Consider the following 18,046-nt stretch of genomic DNA (forward strand, 5'->3'; position numbering starts at 1 on the left):
CTTGTTCCTCAAATTGCCTTATGTTTACTTATCATGTACATATGCCATTTCCCCACCATAATATAAACGACTTGAAGGCAGAGACAATTTCGCTTTTATTTTGTGCAGCAGAGATCACCTAATGCATCTGGCAACTTCTGGTGAAATGTGTCTAAATGCTGAAAGTATTTGGCATTTTGGAATTATTCAGTAAACTTTTCATGGGGCCTTGGTCCCACTCAACCCTGTGACAAGTGCCTCAGTAGTTAAAAAGGAGAGACCAGTTAGGTCTCGTTTTCTTTCTCATTTCTGGAATGTGTGCCAAGTAGCTCTCCCTCCTTAGACTTCCCAGAAGGGGTCAGGGAGAGCCAATGTTTTCCCCTAATTCTGAAAGCATGTCAAGCATATGGAAGCTAAAGCAGGGACCAGGCTTGGTAAATTGAGTATGGCTCTTCAGCTTCTGGCTGCCATTTCTGCTTTGTGTTTCTTTTCTGAGCATCAGTGACCAAAAGGTGATATTGAGGTGGACAGTTCCAGATTAGCACCAGCCTCATTAGTTTGAGAGGTCAGAGTTCCTGGGTTCCTCAGCTTGAGTTGGCTAGAAGCAGGAGAATTTATGTGTTAGAGAGGTTGACTGCCAGCAGGAGCCCTTGCCTGGCTTGACAAGACATGGACTTAGGGGGAATTCCTTAGAAATTCAGTCCCATAAACTGCTTCATGTGTTGAAATTTAATTTTTAGCCACCCAATAAGTATAAAAAGAGCTGTGTTTCTGTTGCTGCTTATTAAAGTGTTTCTGTAATTGAGTGCTTATAAATCTTAGGTGTTTTTAGCATTTCTGTGGTATAGAAGAAGTAAATAGCGGTCCCATATTTGATCTGTAAACCATGTACCTTTCTACTTCTCTATTTTGAGGAGGTCCTAAGCATGAACCAAAACCTAAGGGTGCTTTAAATAATTTCTCCTGTGGTTCTGAAGTGCGGATGTAAAGTACCAAAGGACAAAAAAAAAATCCTGATGCTGTTTTTTTTTTTTGGGTGGGCAAGTTCCCAGTATCGTGTGCGTGCGTGCATGTGTGTGGTGTGTGTGTGTGTGTGTGTGTGTGTGTGTGTATGTGTGTCCAGAGCTGAGAAGGGGCCCTTTAGTGGAGAGGGACAGGGCAAGAATTTCAAGCAGTGGTTATTCGTGTTGCTATTTTCCCTACATTGTAATCATAGAGTAATTGGGGGTTTGGACTGGCATGACTAGACCACCTATAAAATGGTATTACAGACATGGGAGATGTTGGGGACCTGTCAGGGAGACAGAAGGACTGGTGCCTGTGTAGGCTCCCAGATCTCCATGGTTTGAACTCATGGTTTGGAGACTCTATTACCTGCATCTAGAACTGAAATGAATGAAAGATGGAAAAAATCCAAAGACCTCTATATCTTAGGATCACATGCTCTAAAATAGGGGAAGGGAAGAACCTAGAGCCCAGCACTTTACCACATGGTCTTAGTGGCTGTGAGTGAAGGATTCCTTCACCCTCAGATTCAAATAAAGTAAAAGTTCTAACTGTATTCAGTCAGTCAGTTTTAAAAGTAGACAGTTAAGGCTACACAGCCAATGGGAAAAGGCTATTCCTAACCAAATGGCAGACCAATATAGAATATCTGGACATGTTAATTCTTCTGTATCCCATACTGACTTAGGTATACATCAAACTCCTATTATACTAATTTCTTGAACACAGTAGGCAGCTACGTATTTGTTGAATTAAGTTAAAGGAGATCTACGGAATGCTAGCTTTGGAATCCTCTCATTGACACATATTATCTATGTCCAATGAATTGTCAAGTCCTGTTGTTTGACTTTTGGAACATCTTTCACATTTCCCTCCTCATTTCTTTCTCATGTTAGCCACCTTATTTTAGCCATCAGTAACACTTTCATTCAGTCACTAAGTGTTTATTAAGCAGTTACTATATGTTGATCAATCAATAAACATTTTTAAAGTGCCTACTATGTGCCAGGCACTGTGCTAAGTGCTAGGGATATAGTCCCTGCCCTCAAGGAGCCCATAATCTAATACTTTCCTGGATGGAGGTAACCTTATAACTCCTTTTTAGGCTTACAGTTTCTTGCCATCCATTCTATTCTACAAAATGCCATCCATTCTATTCTATAAAATGCTGCCTGAATCTTATGTGTAATGCACATCTTTCATTATACTATTCTCTTGATTAAAATTCTTCAATGACTCCTAATTGCCTACTGAAGTCCAAGTTTCTACCCTAGTGATCAAGGTTCCCTAGAGGATATTTTTAACCTATACTAAGCTTCTGCCAAACTAGGCCATTCACTGTTTCCAGGGCAAGACTCATACTTTTCTACCTCTACTTCCTTTGCTCATGTTATCTTCTAGGGCTCTTCTATGACAGCTGAAATTATATTCATCCTTTAAGGTCACTGCTTCCTTCATGAAACTTTAGGTTTTTACCACACTCTCACTTTCCTCTTGACTTACATTGTTTATACCTCTTGAATTTCTATTAAATTTATCTGTGGATCTGTTTTATCAGCTATGAGGTCAAGGATCAAGTCTGATTTATCTTTGTATGCCCAAGCACCAAGTCCAGGCCTATGTTTCATAAGTATTTGTTAAATTTGTTGAATTGACTCAACATGACAATCCATTTGGTTTTTCCATGTCTCCCATGTTTGCTTTCTATTCCAAGCCCTCTGCCCCTTTAATTTGTGAGCTGCTAAATCTTGTGCGATCCTGACTGTGGCTTCATGCTATGTGAGTTGTTTCTTTCTGGATGCTTGAGTATTTTCTCCTTGACCTGGGAGCTCTGGAATTTGGCTGTAATATTCCTGGGAGTTTTCATTTTTGGATCTCTTTTAGGAGATGATTGGTGTATTCTTTCAATCTCTAGTTTACTTTCTGGTTCTAGGATGTCAGAGTAGTTTCCCTTTATAATTTCTTTAAATATGATGTCTAGGCTCTTCTTCTGATCATGGCTTTCAGGTAGGCCAATAATTCTTAAATTATCTCTCTTTGATCCATTTTCCAGGTCAGTTATTTTTCCAATGAGATATTTAACATTTTTTCTACTTTTTTGTTATTTTGACTTTGCTTTATTTTTTTATTGATGTCTCATAGAATCCTTAGCTTCCATTAGCTTAATTATATTTTTAAAGGGGTTATTTTCTTCAGTGAGCTTTTGTACCTCTTCTTTGGTCATTTCTGCTTTTTAGGGAGTGTTTTTCTTCAGTGAATTTTTGTGCCTCTTTTACTATTAGGTCAATTCTGTTTTTTAAAGGTATTATTTTCTTCAGTATTTTTTTGTGTCTGTTTTATCAAGCTGTTAGTTCTCTTTTCATAATTTTCTTGAATCATTCTCTTTTCTTTCCCTAATTTTTCCTTGACTACTCTTATCTCTTTCTTTAACTTTTCTTGGAATTCTTGTTGGGCTGGGTCCAATTAGCATCTTTTCTTTGAGGTTTTGCTTATAGCTATTTTTACATTATTGTCTTCTTCTGAGTTTATGTTTTGGTCTTTCCTGCCACCTTAGAAGCTCTTTATGGTCAAGTTTTTTTTTTTTTTGTTATATACTGTGATAGGACCAATATCTCTGAGAACTCCCCCCTCAGCTCATTGGTCAGGCTAAGATTTTCCCTAAAAGGTAACAAAGCCAAGATTTGATTGGCCCAGTAGTGGGCCAAGGCTTAAGCCATGCTTTCCTTGATATAGCTTCTTGATGGCCTCTGGTAGTGTTGATATAACTTCGTAGTTACCTAAGGGTCATAAAAGCTCTCATTCACTTGTGGTCAGTGCTCTTCAGAGTTGAGGAATGTATGGTACCCCACAAATCACCATGACCTCCTTACCAGACACATTTCTATATAAAGATAAGTGGGAAAAGGGGAGTATTTACCTGAGCTAATTGTTACTTTATGGTCTTTCTCTGTTAGGACTAAGTAAACCTCCTTTTGTTCAATGTTCAATGAACTAAGAGTGCCACATTTTGTCCCAATATCAAAACAGGATGCTGGCATTAGCTTTGTTGGTAATTGAGATGAAATGCCTTTGTGGTTTACATCATGGCTAAGTTGGGAGAAGGCAACTGCAAATATGGAAGGTAGGGTGATCAGATTTCCAGATATGGGACCATGGCACCCTGTGGTCAACATCTTCTAGTGGAATATGAAAATACTCTCAATGACATGAGGAGCAAGCACCTGCTCATGGAGATCAATTAGCTAGGCAAATGTTGAAGGAAGATGTCAAGAAGGGTAAAGAAAGAGCTAGGACCAGCATTCCCTGGTTGTTAATGACTGTCCTGCAGAAGCTGTACTGCTAGAAAAATAAGACTGAAAGTAAACTGACCCAGGACATTCACCAATGAGAGAGAGCTCTCAGCTTTTAAGAGCTGTGCAATGAAGGCTGAGGAGCAAAAAAATGGATCTGGTGATTTTGTAACCCTGACTCAAAGATTTTTCTTTGACCGACTAAGATTGGATCCATGAGGTAGGAGAATGATAGTGGAAATGAAGAAGAAAGTTGGTTTTAAAAAAAAGACCCTGACATCTTATTACTGCTTCTGGGAGGAAGGTGAATTTCCTAAACTGAAGGAGCAGGAGATGGTTAGACTTTCACCACCAAGAAACTGAGGAGTCCAAATAGAAGTTTGAACTTCAAACAGAAAGATTTCTAACTGAAACCTGTTGAGTCACTAACTCTCTTGGGCTTACTTTGGTCCAATAGAGCCAATGTAGAGACATTGCAGCAGAATTCCAAAGGCTTGAAGACCTTCCTGAGGACTAAGTGTTATAGAATAACTTAAATGAGAATGAAAATCTCAGCAAAAGGCCCAACTTTTTTTCCAGTTTTTAGGTGGCTAAGATGGGGTAGGGAAGAGTTATTCTCATCTGGCCCCATAAAGAAGAATTTTTGTTGTAGCCTGCTCTTTGATGGGGATATGCAAGGCAAGAGGGGGAAGTTCCTAAAGGCAATGGATTTGATAGACTGGATCTGTGTATGCAGAGATGTTCTGGAACCAGCTCATACTGGCTTAAGAGAGCCAATTAAAAAATTTTCAGTGTGAACATTTAAACCTCAGAAATCTGTAAATGCTACAAATCGGGATTGGATTCATTATTTTCTTAATTGTCTAGACTTAAGAAAGTGATGGAGAAAATAATAATGATAAAGATTAAACTTAAATGTGCAGCCTGCATGCATTTTGGTGGGATTGTTAAACATTTACCAGCATCCTCCTGTATGTTCCTTCTCCCCCCTCTCCCAGCCTCCCTCAGGGGCAATTAGATTCCACCTTCACAGAATGGCTTCACACTTTGACTATGAATCTTTCCTGCAAGGTGTGTGAATGCTGATCACCTGGTGAAATTTGAGCAGAAGTTTGAGACAGCTTGCAGCTTGGGCAAATACTGCTGTCAGCATGAATAAATGCTTTGGGAATGGAGGAAGGAGTCACAGAGCTGATACCCTGCTAGTCAGGCAGTGGGTAAAAACATCCTCTTCTGGAAGGAGCTTTGCGTGTGGCTCTTGAATGATGAGGCTGACAGGAGGCCAGCCTTATGGTTGTGCTAGTAAAACTACCTAGGGAAATTCAGCCAGTATCCAGCAAGGTTTCCCATCACCCATAGGTTAGGCTTGATTTTCCCCAAAAGGTGACAGTAATGAATTATTAGCTCAGGGATAGGGCATGCCTCAAGCTGTGCTTCCTTTGATGAACTTCCTGGCTTTCTGATCACCAGAAGACAAAAATGGTCAGACCCAATGGGGGTTAGTGCCCTTCTGACTTAGTGGATGTTTGAAGTACCACTTGAATCACCCATACCTTGCTGACAAGACTTGGTTTCATATAGAGATGAGTGGGGCTGTGTCTACCCGAACTAAGTGCTACTGTATAACCATTCTATGTTAGAACTAAGTAAAACTCTTTTGTTAACTGTTCGATGCCTGATGAGTGCCTCATTCAGTTCTAGAATTGAACCAAATTAATGGAGTGCTGACATTTTTTAATGGTTTAATTAATAAATTTTTAGTTTTCAACATTCACTTCCACAAGATTTTGAGTTCCAAATTTTCTCCCCATATTTCCCCTCCCCCCACCACAAGATGGCATGCATTCTGAATACCCCTTCCCCTAATCTGCCCTCCCTTCTATCACCACCCCTCTTTTTCTTATCCCCTTCCCCTTCTATTTTCCTGTAGGGCAGGATAGATTTCTATACCCCATTGCCTGTATCTTATTTCCCAGTTGCATGTAAAAACAATTTTTAACATTTGTTTTTAAAACTTTGGGTTCCAAATTCTCTCCGTCCTCCCTCACCACTCACCCTATTGAGAAGGCAAGCAATTTGATATAGGTTATACATATGTAGTCATGCAAAACACTTCCATATTAGTCATGTTATAAAAACCTAACTATATTTCCTTTCATCCTATCCCACCCCCCATTTATTCTGTTCTCTTCTTTGACCTTGTCCCTCCTCAAAAGTGTTTGCTTCTGATTACACCCTCCCCCAATCTGTCCTGCCTTCTATCATCGCCCCCTCCCCTATTTTCCTGTAGGGTAAGATAGATTTCCATACCCAATTAAGTGTGTATGTTTTTCTTTCCTTAAGCCAAATCCGATGAGAGTAAGATTCATTCATTCCTTCTCACCTCCCCCCACTTACCTCCACCGTAAAAGCTTTTTCTTGTCTGTTTTTTTTGTGAGATAATTTACCCCATTCTATCTCTCCCTTTCTCCTTCTACCATTACACTCTTTTCTCATCCCTTAATTTTCTTTTTTAGGTATCATTCCTTCATATTCAACTCACCCTTTACCCTCTGTCTATAGCTATCTATATCTATATCTATATCTATATCTATATCTATATCTATATCTATATCTATATCTATATCTATATCTATATCTATATCTATATCTATATCTATATCTATATCTATATCTATATCTATATCTATATCTATATCTATACCTCCTACTAACCTAATAATGAGAATGGTCTCATGAGTTACAAATATAACCTTTCCATGTAGGAATGTAAACAGTTCAACTTTAATAGGTCTCTTATGGTTTCTCTTTCCTATTTACCTTTTCATGCTTCTCTTGAGTCTTGTGTTTGAAAGTCAATTTTTCTATTTAGCTTTGGCTTCTCAAGAATGCATTAAATTCCTCTATGTCATTGAATGTCAATTTCCCCCCCTCATTGATTACACTCAGTTTTGCTGGGTAAGTGATTCTTGGTTTTAATCCTAGTTCCTTTGACCTCTGGAATATCATATTCCAAGCCCTCTGATCCCTTAATGTAGAAGCTGCTAAATCTTGTATTATCCTAATTGTGTTTCCAGAATACTTAAATTGTTTCTTTCTGGCTGCTTGCAATATTTTCTCCTTGACCTGGGAACTCTGAAGAGTGCTGACATTCTTAACATACACAGAACGTTCATTTCCAATAGACATAGAAATTGCTGTTATGAATATACTTGTTTTGTATATATTCAGCTCTAGTTCTTTATGTAGCTTTAAAGCTATTTTATACCAGCTAATGTGTTACTTACACTTTAACTATGAGGATGAATTGGAGAAATTCAGAAGATCTAATAATTTAAAGTGAGGCATTATTTTACATAGACTATGTATAGATGTTGTCACATATCTCAGAAACTAGCCTCAATTTATCTTTCCAGTCTTATTATAAATGATTTCCCTTCACACAACTCAGTCTAGCTAAACTGGACTTTTGTGGTTCCACACACTTGACATTCCATTTCTCGTGTTTGGATGGGATGACTTTGCTTAGGTCATCCCCCATGCCTGGATTGCACTCCCTTCTCATTCTACCACTTAGGATTTTGTGGTTTCTTTTATCACTCAATTTAGGCTTTATCTCTTATAGGAAGTTTTTCCTGATTATTAGCTATTAATTCCTCCTCCTCAAATTACCTTGTATTTATTATGTATATATTTTGTGTAAAACTATTTTGAACATATTTATACTTGTGCATGATTCTTTTCCCTTGTAATATAGGTTCCTTGATGACAGGGACTATTTCATTTTCAACTTTGTATCCCCACGTTCCACATAGCAGAACTTAATAAATGCCTAAGGGGCGGCTAGGTGGCACGATGAATAGAGTATCAGGCCTGGAGTCAGGAGGACCTGAGTTTAAATCCAGCCTTAGACCAGACACTTGACACTTACTAGCTGTTTGACCCTGGGCAAGTCACTTAGCCCTAATTGCCTCACCAAAAAAAAAAATGCCTATTGGTTGATTATCTTTTTATATAAAAAGACTGGTCAACCAGTAGTAGGGCTTGGGCTTTGAGTTGTTTTGCTAGTATTGGAGAAAGATCTGTTCTGATCCAATTTTACTGTCCTGCCCCATTCTGCTTATGATAATTATGACATAGCTGAGCTGGAGGTAGCTATAAAGGAAAGTTAACTGAATTCAGAGCCTTGAACTTATTTAAATTAGTGTTACTCTACACCTCAGTTTCCTCATTTGTAAAATAAAGGAGTTGGGAACTAGATGACCTCTAAGTTTTCTTCTGACTCTAAGTCTGTGATCTAAAGTATAAATTAAGCTGAAAGAATTATGGACAAGTCCTAAGATTAAAGTTTAACAGGAAGGCCTTCTATATGAAGCTATGCAATAACTTTATTATATCCTATTCTTTATTTTTATCAATTAACAAACACTAAATGCTTTCTATTTGTGTGGTATTGTGCAAAAACAGTTCTGGCTCTTCAAGAGCTCACATCCAGATGGGGGAAACAATATGCAAAAATATGTATATATATTACATCTATATCTATATCTATACATATATATATATAGGGAAAGAGAGAGGAAGAAAGAAAGAAAGAAAAAAGAAAGTATTTTCAGAGGGATTGTGGGCTGGGGAGAGGGAGAGGTTAGGAAAGGCCTCTTGCAAAAGGTGCTTTTTAAGCTGAGGCAAGGGAAGCCAGGAGGTGGACATAAAGAGAGGAGGGAAGAGATTCTAGGCATGGGGTGCAGATAGTGAGAATGTGCTGAGTTGGGAAATGGAATGTGAAGAATAGGCCAGTGGAGCTGGATTGTAAACGATGTCAAGAGTTGTAAAATGAAACTCAAAAGCTAAGAAGGAGCCAGGTTACAAAGAGCTTTAAATGCCAAGTACAGAATTTCATATTTACTCTTGGATGTTATAGGGAACTCCTGGAGTTTATTGAAGAGTTGTGTGTGTGTGTATGTGTGTGTGTGTGTGTGTGTGTGTGTGTATGAGATGGTCAGACCTGCAGAAATGCTCTTTTGTGAGCTGCAGAAATGGCAGTTTGAGGTAGGAAATAAAATGCCACTGGATGGTTATATCTCTGTTTCAACATCTGTAAAATGGGGAAGTTGATTTGAACTAGATGATTTTATGATTCTATGATTCATTGAAAGGAGGTAGCTGCTTTTCAGTTTCGAGATGGTACCGTGCTGTCCCAGGTGGTGATTTTTTATTTTGAGGCTATTAAAACACCAGCAGGACATTAAAAATAAGGGAACAAAGTACTTCCTTCCCACTTTGCCTTTTTCTTCAAGAACAAATGCCAAATCTGCTTTAAATCTGTAGGTTTCCCCCTGTTTGTGACAGATACCATTGTCTCTGTCTTTTTTGGGGAGAGGGGGAGGGAATAACAAGACACTTAGTGGAGTTTTCATATTGGTGCCCAATGCAGTGAGGTAGAAATCATGCATGGTGTTGGCTGGGAGTGAAGCAAGGTTACTCTTTGGCAATAGCAGCTAGAGAGCAGGTCAGCTCCCTGGTGAGGGCGCCTACCTCCAACTCAGGACTGGGAGAAGGGAGGGCTGAGGAGAGTGGGAATCCCATTCAGAAGGGAGACAAAAGCCAACCAGGAAGTAAGGGGAAATTATTTCAGTCTGCACATAGCTCAGGATGTTAAAGGCAACAGGCTCAGAGGGTTGGTTATTCATTAGTAAGGAGGAAGGAGCTGCAGGGGTCAGGGCTGGTCAAACTACAGGAGCCAACCTGAAACTGGGAAGGAGATTCTGGCAACACCAGGGCCCCAAGGAGGAGGAAGATTTACCTGAAGTTACCCTTTCCCTCTGCTTAACTTTTCTTTAGGATGAAAGCAAGATGACTCTCCTCAGAAGCTGACATTTGCGTAACTAAGATCTTCTTATTGCATTCCTGGACCCAGAAGAAAAAAAAAAGCCATCCCCTCAGGGAGGAAAGAGCTCGCCTGTCTCTCGGCGTCCTACACTGGGGTAGCCAGCAGCTGCTCTTTTGGAAAGGCAAAGTTTCTCTGGGGAAAGTTTCTCCCAGCCAGCCAGAAGTTGTTTGGCAAACCTAACCAAGCATGGGAAGCTGGTGTTGATTTTCACAGTGCCTGGAGCAGGCAGGGAAAGTGGATCAAAGAGATTTGAGAGGGGGAGGAAAATCTCTCCCTCCTGTCCTTTACCCCCAGTGGGGAGAAAAAGAAGGCAAGCCAACAGGTCCCAAATCATGGGAAACTTATGTCTGAAATACTGTACTTATTTGGAGCCCTGCCTTCCCTGTTTATTCCAGGAAGTGGATAAACCTGTTGTGATTGAGAACCCACATGCCCACTCCCCACCCACTCCTCCATGCCAGCGACAGACCCCTGAGCCAGAAAGGGGCCATAGCCGCTATTTCGTGGCCCTGTATGATTATCAGGCCCGGACTGCAGAAGATCTAAGCTTCCAAGCTGGAGACAAGCTCCAGATCCTGGATTCTTCTCATGAAGGCTGGTGGTTTGCCAGGCATTTGGAGAAAAGGGGAGATGGCCCTGGGCAGCAACTCCAGGGTTATATTCCTTCAAACTATGTGGCTGAAGATCAGAGCATCCAGGCTGAGCCGTAAGTAGCATAAACCTTCATCTTGTTTCTCCAGGCTATTCCTCTACCTTCTTTCCTCTTCCCCCGCCCCTGTTTTTCTAATCACCTGCCTAGAAAGTATGAGGAAGTACAGGCAGGACAGAAATAAGTGAAAGCCACAATCCTCCTTATCCCATCATAAGAGTGAAATTGGTAGGTTATTTATTTTGAAATGTGTATAATCTCTGGGTGCATTTTTATCAACATAAAGGAATGGCCCTTTACAAGTTTCTTTCAGTTGTGAAATAACTTTCATTTAGTCTACATGAGCGCTAGTGTGGTGCAGGGGAAAGAGAGCTAGATCTGGAGTCAGAGGACCTGAGTTCAAATATTGGTGCTTACTACCTGCATGACTTTGGGCAAGTCACTTAACTTTTCTGGGCCTCTGTCTTCTCTTCTCAAAATGAAGGCATTGGATGATGACCTCCAGGTCCATTACAATTTTAAATCTTTGAGTCTATGAGCCTAATCTTAACAAGAGACTAACATTTGGATGGAATAATAATAGCTTACATGATGACATAGGATTTACAAAACAACTTTTAATACATTATCTCATTTGATCCTTACAACAATGCTGTGAGGTAGATATTACAGTATTATGATCCCCATTTTACAAGTGAAGAAACTGAGATTCAGTGAGGTCAAGTGACTTGTTCGTGGTCACACAGCTATTAAATATTAGAAGCAGGATTCAGTACTTGGTAGGATTGACCTTTGCATGTTATCTTACAGGATTCTGGTTATAGAACTTACTAGAACCATAAATCAAGCCTCAATTTCAGTAATTTTAATAGATCTCACAGCATTTTTGGGTAAATACATAAACCCCAAATCTGACCATCATTTTCTACAGTGTCAGGCAAGACTAGTGTAGCAAGTGACATTTGGGGGAGGTGTGTTTGGTTCATATTTTTTCAGGGGAATTACTAGATTCAGACAAAAACATTTCAAGGACTTAATTACTTAGTATTATAATTTTTGTACTTTTATGGTGCTCCTTGGAAACCAGCCATTTAGGCACAATTATGGATTTCCAACAAACAGATTCACCACTTCCTTAAGGGAAGAAAGAAATAGCCTCCAGGATGGGACTCCCCATGAAACCACTGAGCTGCATTCAGAAGAGAAACAGACATGGCACTGGGAGGGAAATGGAATATAAGGAGGGCAATGCACTGTTCTCCCCAGCATTGCTGCTCCCTAGTCACAGTAGCTTAGGAGTCGAAACTTGTGGCTTAGGGCCCACTAACCGCATAGAGTCATACAGAATGTCCATTTAGTAGAGGCCACCGGGGATCCATTTATGTTATGATGAAAATTGTGCAGCTGTAGTAAGAATGCAACATTGTCTCTCTAATGGGAAATTGGAATAAAATAAAGAAGAGCAAAAGGGTAAGGCTTGCACTTTCCTGACTGGTTAAATTTGGAATTGATTCACATGATCTTTAAAGTCCTTTCCATCTTTAAGAATATGTAATTTTAGTTAGCTTTACTCCTGTACCTTAAATGAAATTAAATGAATGAATGTAATTAGTTATTTTTTCAAAGTAGAAATTCAGCTGTTGGATTTTAGGACAAAGGATGGAAGAAACTGCAGTTATCAGCAGGAGAGAATTGAAGTTAATCAGCAAGTTAGTGAGTACCTACTATTTGCCAGGTACCACCACCCTAAGTTTTGGAGATATAAAGGCAAAAATGATTAGATCCCTGCCTTCAAGGAACTTATGTTCTATCAGGGAAGGCAGGTACACATATAAGTTTTTACAAAAGATATACACAATAAATACAAGGTAATAGGTGGGGGAGCTGGCAAGGGGTCAGGAAAGGCCTAATTCTAACTGAGGCTTGAAGGAAGCTAGGGTTTCTGAGAGATGGAATTGAGAAAAGAGTACATCCTAGGCACAGAGACCAGTTGGTACAGAGAAACAGAGATGGGAGATGGAATGACATGTGGAACAAGAAGGCCAGTTAGGCTGGACCAAAGAGTGAATAAAAGGGGAGAGGGTATAATTAGGCTGAAAAAGTAGTTTGGATCCAGGTTATAAAGGGCTTTAAATGTCAAACAGAGGAGATAGTATTTGATCCAAGAGTTAATATGGGGTCGCTGGAGTTTGATGAGCGGAGTGTGATGTGTTCTCTGGCAGCTATGTGGAAGACAGACTGGAGAGAAGAGAGACAAGGCAAAGAGAGCAATAAGGAAGCAATTACAATATTCTAGGTGAGCAGTGATGAGGGCCGGAACCATGGAGGTGTCTGTGTGAACAGGGAAAAGAATGAATTAATGAGAGAAGTGGAGGTAGAATTAACCAGTCTTGGCAAATGATTGGATATGTTGAGTGAGGAACAGCAAGAAGTCAAAGATGACTTTGAGTCTGTGAACCTCCCTGATGAAGATTGGTAGTGCTCTTGACTGAATTAGAAAAGTTTGGAAAGAGGTTTCTGGAGTGAGATAATGAGTTCTGTTTAGACATGGTGAGTTTGAAATGCTTTTGAGACATCCAGTTTGAAATGTCCAATAAGTATTGGTAATATGGTACTAGAACTCAGGAGAATTGGGGTGGGTATATACACATTTATCCAGTGTTGTTGTTTGTCCTTTGTTTTTGAAGAGGACCAATGATGTCATGGGGTGATAGCTTGACTTGCACTTGAACTGGATTTCAGTAAGGTTGAGTTGCACAAAGTCTTCAGCCTCACTTTCTCTTTCTGAGTCATCAAAGTCTACTGGCAAGACGAAAATCAGGAGGACTGACAGGAAGGCCCGAGATATAGTAGATGACCTTGGTGTTGTTGATGTCTGACCAATCTCTAAGCTCTCCATAGCACCTGCTTCAGCTGCCTTCATGGCCATTGGAGCAAATAGTTCTCCCATTGGAAGTCTTCACATGCTCAGGGGTAGACATCTCTCTAACTCACTGGTGGATTTGAGGCCTGTTGGTTACCTGTAATCTGGTTTAGCTTATCTGCTGAGATGGTTTTTACCAGAGTGTAGCTGCTACACATGCTATAGCTTCTTGGAGCCACAGGTGAAAGTTAGGTGAAAGGTGGACAACAAAGGTGGATGAGCAGCTCTGAAAAGTCCTCCCTGAACACCCCACACACCTCCCCCTCCTTTTTAAAAAATCCAGTGTAGGGTCTTAACTCCAAGACAAATGTTGATGGAATGAAGTAGATGGAAATGAGTCAATCCAGAAACAGTGATGATGTGTAAGGTAAAATATCCGATAGTAATGGCATTCAGCCTGGTAATTCAGACTCTATTTGCTACCAAAAAAAAAATAAGATGAGGATACTAATACATCTGTGGTTATTTTTTGATTCTCAGGAGGCCTCTGTAGTCCAGAAAGCTTATTTTCCATCTGTCCAAAGCTCCTGACCTTTCCTCTCTGAACTAGTTCTTGATAGAATTCCCATGCTTTTTGATCACTTGTCTGGATTGTTACAGTATGTTCCTTTTAGGATTCTTCCTGAAAATCTATTGGGTAACTCACAGCTTAAAAATATAGAGGGTTTTTTTTGTTATTGTTTTTGTTTTACGTAAGGTACTTACTTTCTTGTAACGATCTGTCACTATCTTCATCTTTGAACATGAACCCAGGCTACTTTCCTCATAAGCACTAAATTAAGAACATTTTATTTTCCATAGAAGGCTTCAGATCATAGAAATCCTTTTGGTTTTGATCTGACATTTTTGTCAACCTTTACCTTTCCCAAAAGTCCATATACTGCTTTCACGCCTGATGAAGAAAATAATCAAGTACCCATTTATGTTCATAAGACTTAAACTGGAGCTGTCTCATAGGGATTTTGGGAAAGTTGAATACTCATAAAAGAGTAAATTCAGAATATTGCTAAAATCGACTTACCTGAGATGAAAACCAAAATAACTTTTGATGCTTAAATGAATGAATATTTTATGAAAACTAAGAATCATTAAGTTCTAATAAGGCAACACTTTTGATAAGCTAACGAGCATATCTTTTATGTTCATAGATTTCACCTTACTCTAATTTTGTATAGTACTTTTATGTACATTTACTATAATTTCTTTCTATGTTGCTATTGGGCTATATACTCATCAAATTTGACCAAAGGATAGTTCCTGTTTTATTAGTCAACCAATAACCATATGTTAAATTAGTTGGTCATTGTGCTAGGGTCTGAGGACACACAAAAATAAAATATTAAACAGTTCTTGTCCTGAAGGAGTTTATGTTCTAATGGTGGAAACAACCTGCATAAACAGAAGAATATTTATTTTTACAAATAAAATTTGTAAAAGCAACTATGAGCTAATTTTGGAGATAAGACACTAGAAACTTTGAGCTGAGCTTTGAATGGAGCAAGGGAATCTCAGAGGGAAAGGTGGGGAGGGAGTAAATTCAAGGCATGAGGTAGCCTGTACAAAGGGATGAAGATGAAAGGTCCTACGTGAGGAATAGCAAGGACAATTTGGTTGAACTGAAGAGTGAATGAAATAGAGTAATGTGCAATAAAGATGGAAAGGTAGCTTGAAGACAGATTATGAAAAGTTGTAAATGCTGAACAGAACAGTTTGTATTTGATCCTAGAGGCATTAGGAAGCCACTGAAGCTTATTAAGTAATATGCTCACAACTCTGCTATGGAAATATCACTTTGCAATATTATGGAGAAATTGGATATAGGGAAACCAGTTAGGAAGCTACTGCGAAAGTGTAGGTAGGTGGAAAGACTTACATGAACTAATACAAGGTTAAGTGAGAAGAACCAGGAGAACAGTGTACACAGTGACAGTAATATTGTATGATAAACGACTGTGAAGGACTTAGCTATTCTTAGCCAAACAATGATCTATCAGCCTAGAGAGAAAGAACCGATGTCATCTTAATATAGACTGAAGTATGTTATTTTTCACTTTCTTTTGTTTTTATTTTTGTTTAGGTTTTCTTGTACAAAATGACTAATGTGAAAATGTTTTACTTGATTGTACATGTATAATCTATATCACATTGCCTACCCTCTCGGGGAGGGGGGGAAGGGAAGAAGGAGCGATAGAATTTGGAACTCAAAATTTTAAAAAAGCCCCAAATGTTGAAAACTGTTTTTGCATGTAATTGGGGGAAAATAAAATATTATTTAAAAAAAGATTCAACAATAAAAAAAAGTGTAGGCAAGAGGTGGTGAGGGCCTGAACTTGGAGTGCTGACTGTGTGAGTGGAGAGGAGATTTATGGACAAGGCCTGACAATGACTAGTTATATGGAGTGAGAGAGAGTGAAGAGTGAAGAATGACTGTGAAGTTTCAGATCTGGGTGACTGTAAAGATGGAGAGTTTGTCTTAGATGTGACTTACTCCCAGTTCTATTCACCTTGCATTGAAAATGATTTATTATTTTCTTTTTCCTGTGTACAATGTTCTCTTGGTTCATCTCATTTCACTTTGTATCAGTTCATATGAGTCTTTACACTGGCCTATCTATTTTTGAGCAAATGATGTAATACAATACTTATTAGTTCCCAGCAGATATATTACGTTAATCTGTTCAGGGTTTTAGTTTCTTTTAAATTAATGGTGTAACCTGGACTCAAGCTCATTTGCATACAACTCTCCTCAGTGATGGAGAATGATTATGTTTTCTACCTGAATGAGCAGGAATGAGTTGTTGAGAACTGAAAGAGTAGAGATTTTTATCTTTTTGCTTTCAAATTGGAGAGATGACTCAAGATTCCAGGCCCTCTTCAGGGAGTGGTCATTGCAGGGAGAGAAAGACTTTGGGAAGAAGCCTTTTTTAGATAAGTTGGCTTCTCTCCAAATTTATTTCCTCCTTCCAGAGATCTTTCCTGAAAAGAGACTAGAACTTCAGATATCTACTCTTAAAGCTGGAAACCAGAAGGCCAAATATCTATCCTCTCCCAATTTACCACCAATGAGAGGAGAATTATGCAAATGACATTGGGCCCAGGGTTACAATAGAAGAGTCATGAATATAAATTTTGACCTATACCAATTTAATGGACCATTCCTTTGCTTTTAAATTACTTGTCCTTTCCTGATCGACTGTTATCAAACAATCAAACAAAATAGATTTGAAGTCAGCAGACTTGGGTTTGCTGGTCGGTTGTATAGGTTATTGGCTGTGTAACCTTGGTTCCTCACCTATATAACAGTATAATAACATTTGTACTCTCCACCTCATAGGGTTTTGTGAGGAAAGCACTCTGTAAATTGTAAAGCACTACATACTAGTATTGCAAATAATGATGATGATGGAAAATTTATTTTAGTGTACATCAGAAGCAGTCATCTATCTACTACTCCATGCTTCAAGAAAATAAATGTGTGGAATATTTTTATTATTACTCCACCTCTCTGAAGTATAATATTGTTTGTGGTTTTAAATTTAGGTTTATTGCTTGGTCTTTTAACTTTATAAAATAATCTCCCTTTTTTCCCTATCCCCAACCCCCTCAGCACATCCTGACTACCCCCACCCTATCCTCTGACCACATCAAATCTGAAAGGTTCACTGCTAAGATCTGGCTAGGTGATATACATCACAGTTTCATTCTCAAAATTGTTGAGGATGTAGTCAAAGGTTACAAATCTGGTAATAGGACCCAGTAATTACAAATCAAGAACCAAGAATAATGATCCTTAGTCCTCTGCTTTTATTAAAAGAATATTCAAGTAACAGTCTGCCTGTCATAAATCAGTATGAACATTAACAGTGTCATATAAACAGAGCACTGCTTAGCTGAGAAGTTAGAAAAAATCAAATACTTTGCTGTCAAGCCATATCCCTTTTCTTACTGTTAGTAAGTTTGTATCCATATGTGTCTATATGACACATCTGAACCACAGCAGGATAAAAAGTTGGTTGAGTCTAGTGCCCAGGTTTTGGGTGCAGTATGGCTGACATGGTATCAGTGTTTGTCTAAACGATTCATTGCAGAAGCCATGGAGACCTGGAGAGCAGTACTTGAAGTTGACCACTTACCTTATGGCTTGACCCAAACAGAATATAAACTCCTCCAGGGAAAGAAATTTTTTTTCTTTTTGGTCTTTGTATCCTTAGGGCCTACTTTAGTGCCTGAGGAGCTCACTACGTGTATGTTAATTTATTGGCCCCATAATCTGGTCCACCTATCTTATCTGTTCACTTTCTGTGGAATTT

The 18,046-nt window shown here is 39.0% G+C and overlaps 1 protein-coding gene across 2 annotated transcripts in view; it reads left to right on the forward strand.

Annotated features, from left to right (window-relative positions):
- FRK (fyn related Src family tyrosine kinase) overlaps nucleotides 1–18,046 on the forward strand; it is a 140,057-nt gene that overhangs the window by 15,812 nt on the left and 106,199 nt on the right. The window contains exon 2 of one of the 2 annotated variants that reach the window (XM_020971650.2): nucleotides 10,116–10,870. In XM_020971650.2, the coding sequence (XP_020827309.1) occupies nucleotides 10,497–10,870 (374 nt within the window). In that variant the 5' untranslated portion in view covers nucleotides 10,116–10,496. Of the gene's footprint in view, nucleotides 1–9,761; nucleotides 10,871–18,046 lie in introns of those variants that run through there. The other variant, XM_078155185.1, reaches the window with a different exon arrangement.

The sequence above is a fragment of the Phascolarctos cinereus genome, unplaced genomic scaffold (genome assembly GCF_003287225.1).
Source record: "Phascolarctos cinereus isolate Bilbo 61053 unplaced genomic scaffold, phaCin_HiC Scaffold_5;HRSCAF=322, whole genome shotgun sequence".
NCBI classification, from domain to species: Eukaryota; Metazoa; Chordata; class Mammalia; order Diprotodontia; family Phascolarctidae; genus Phascolarctos; species Phascolarctos cinereus.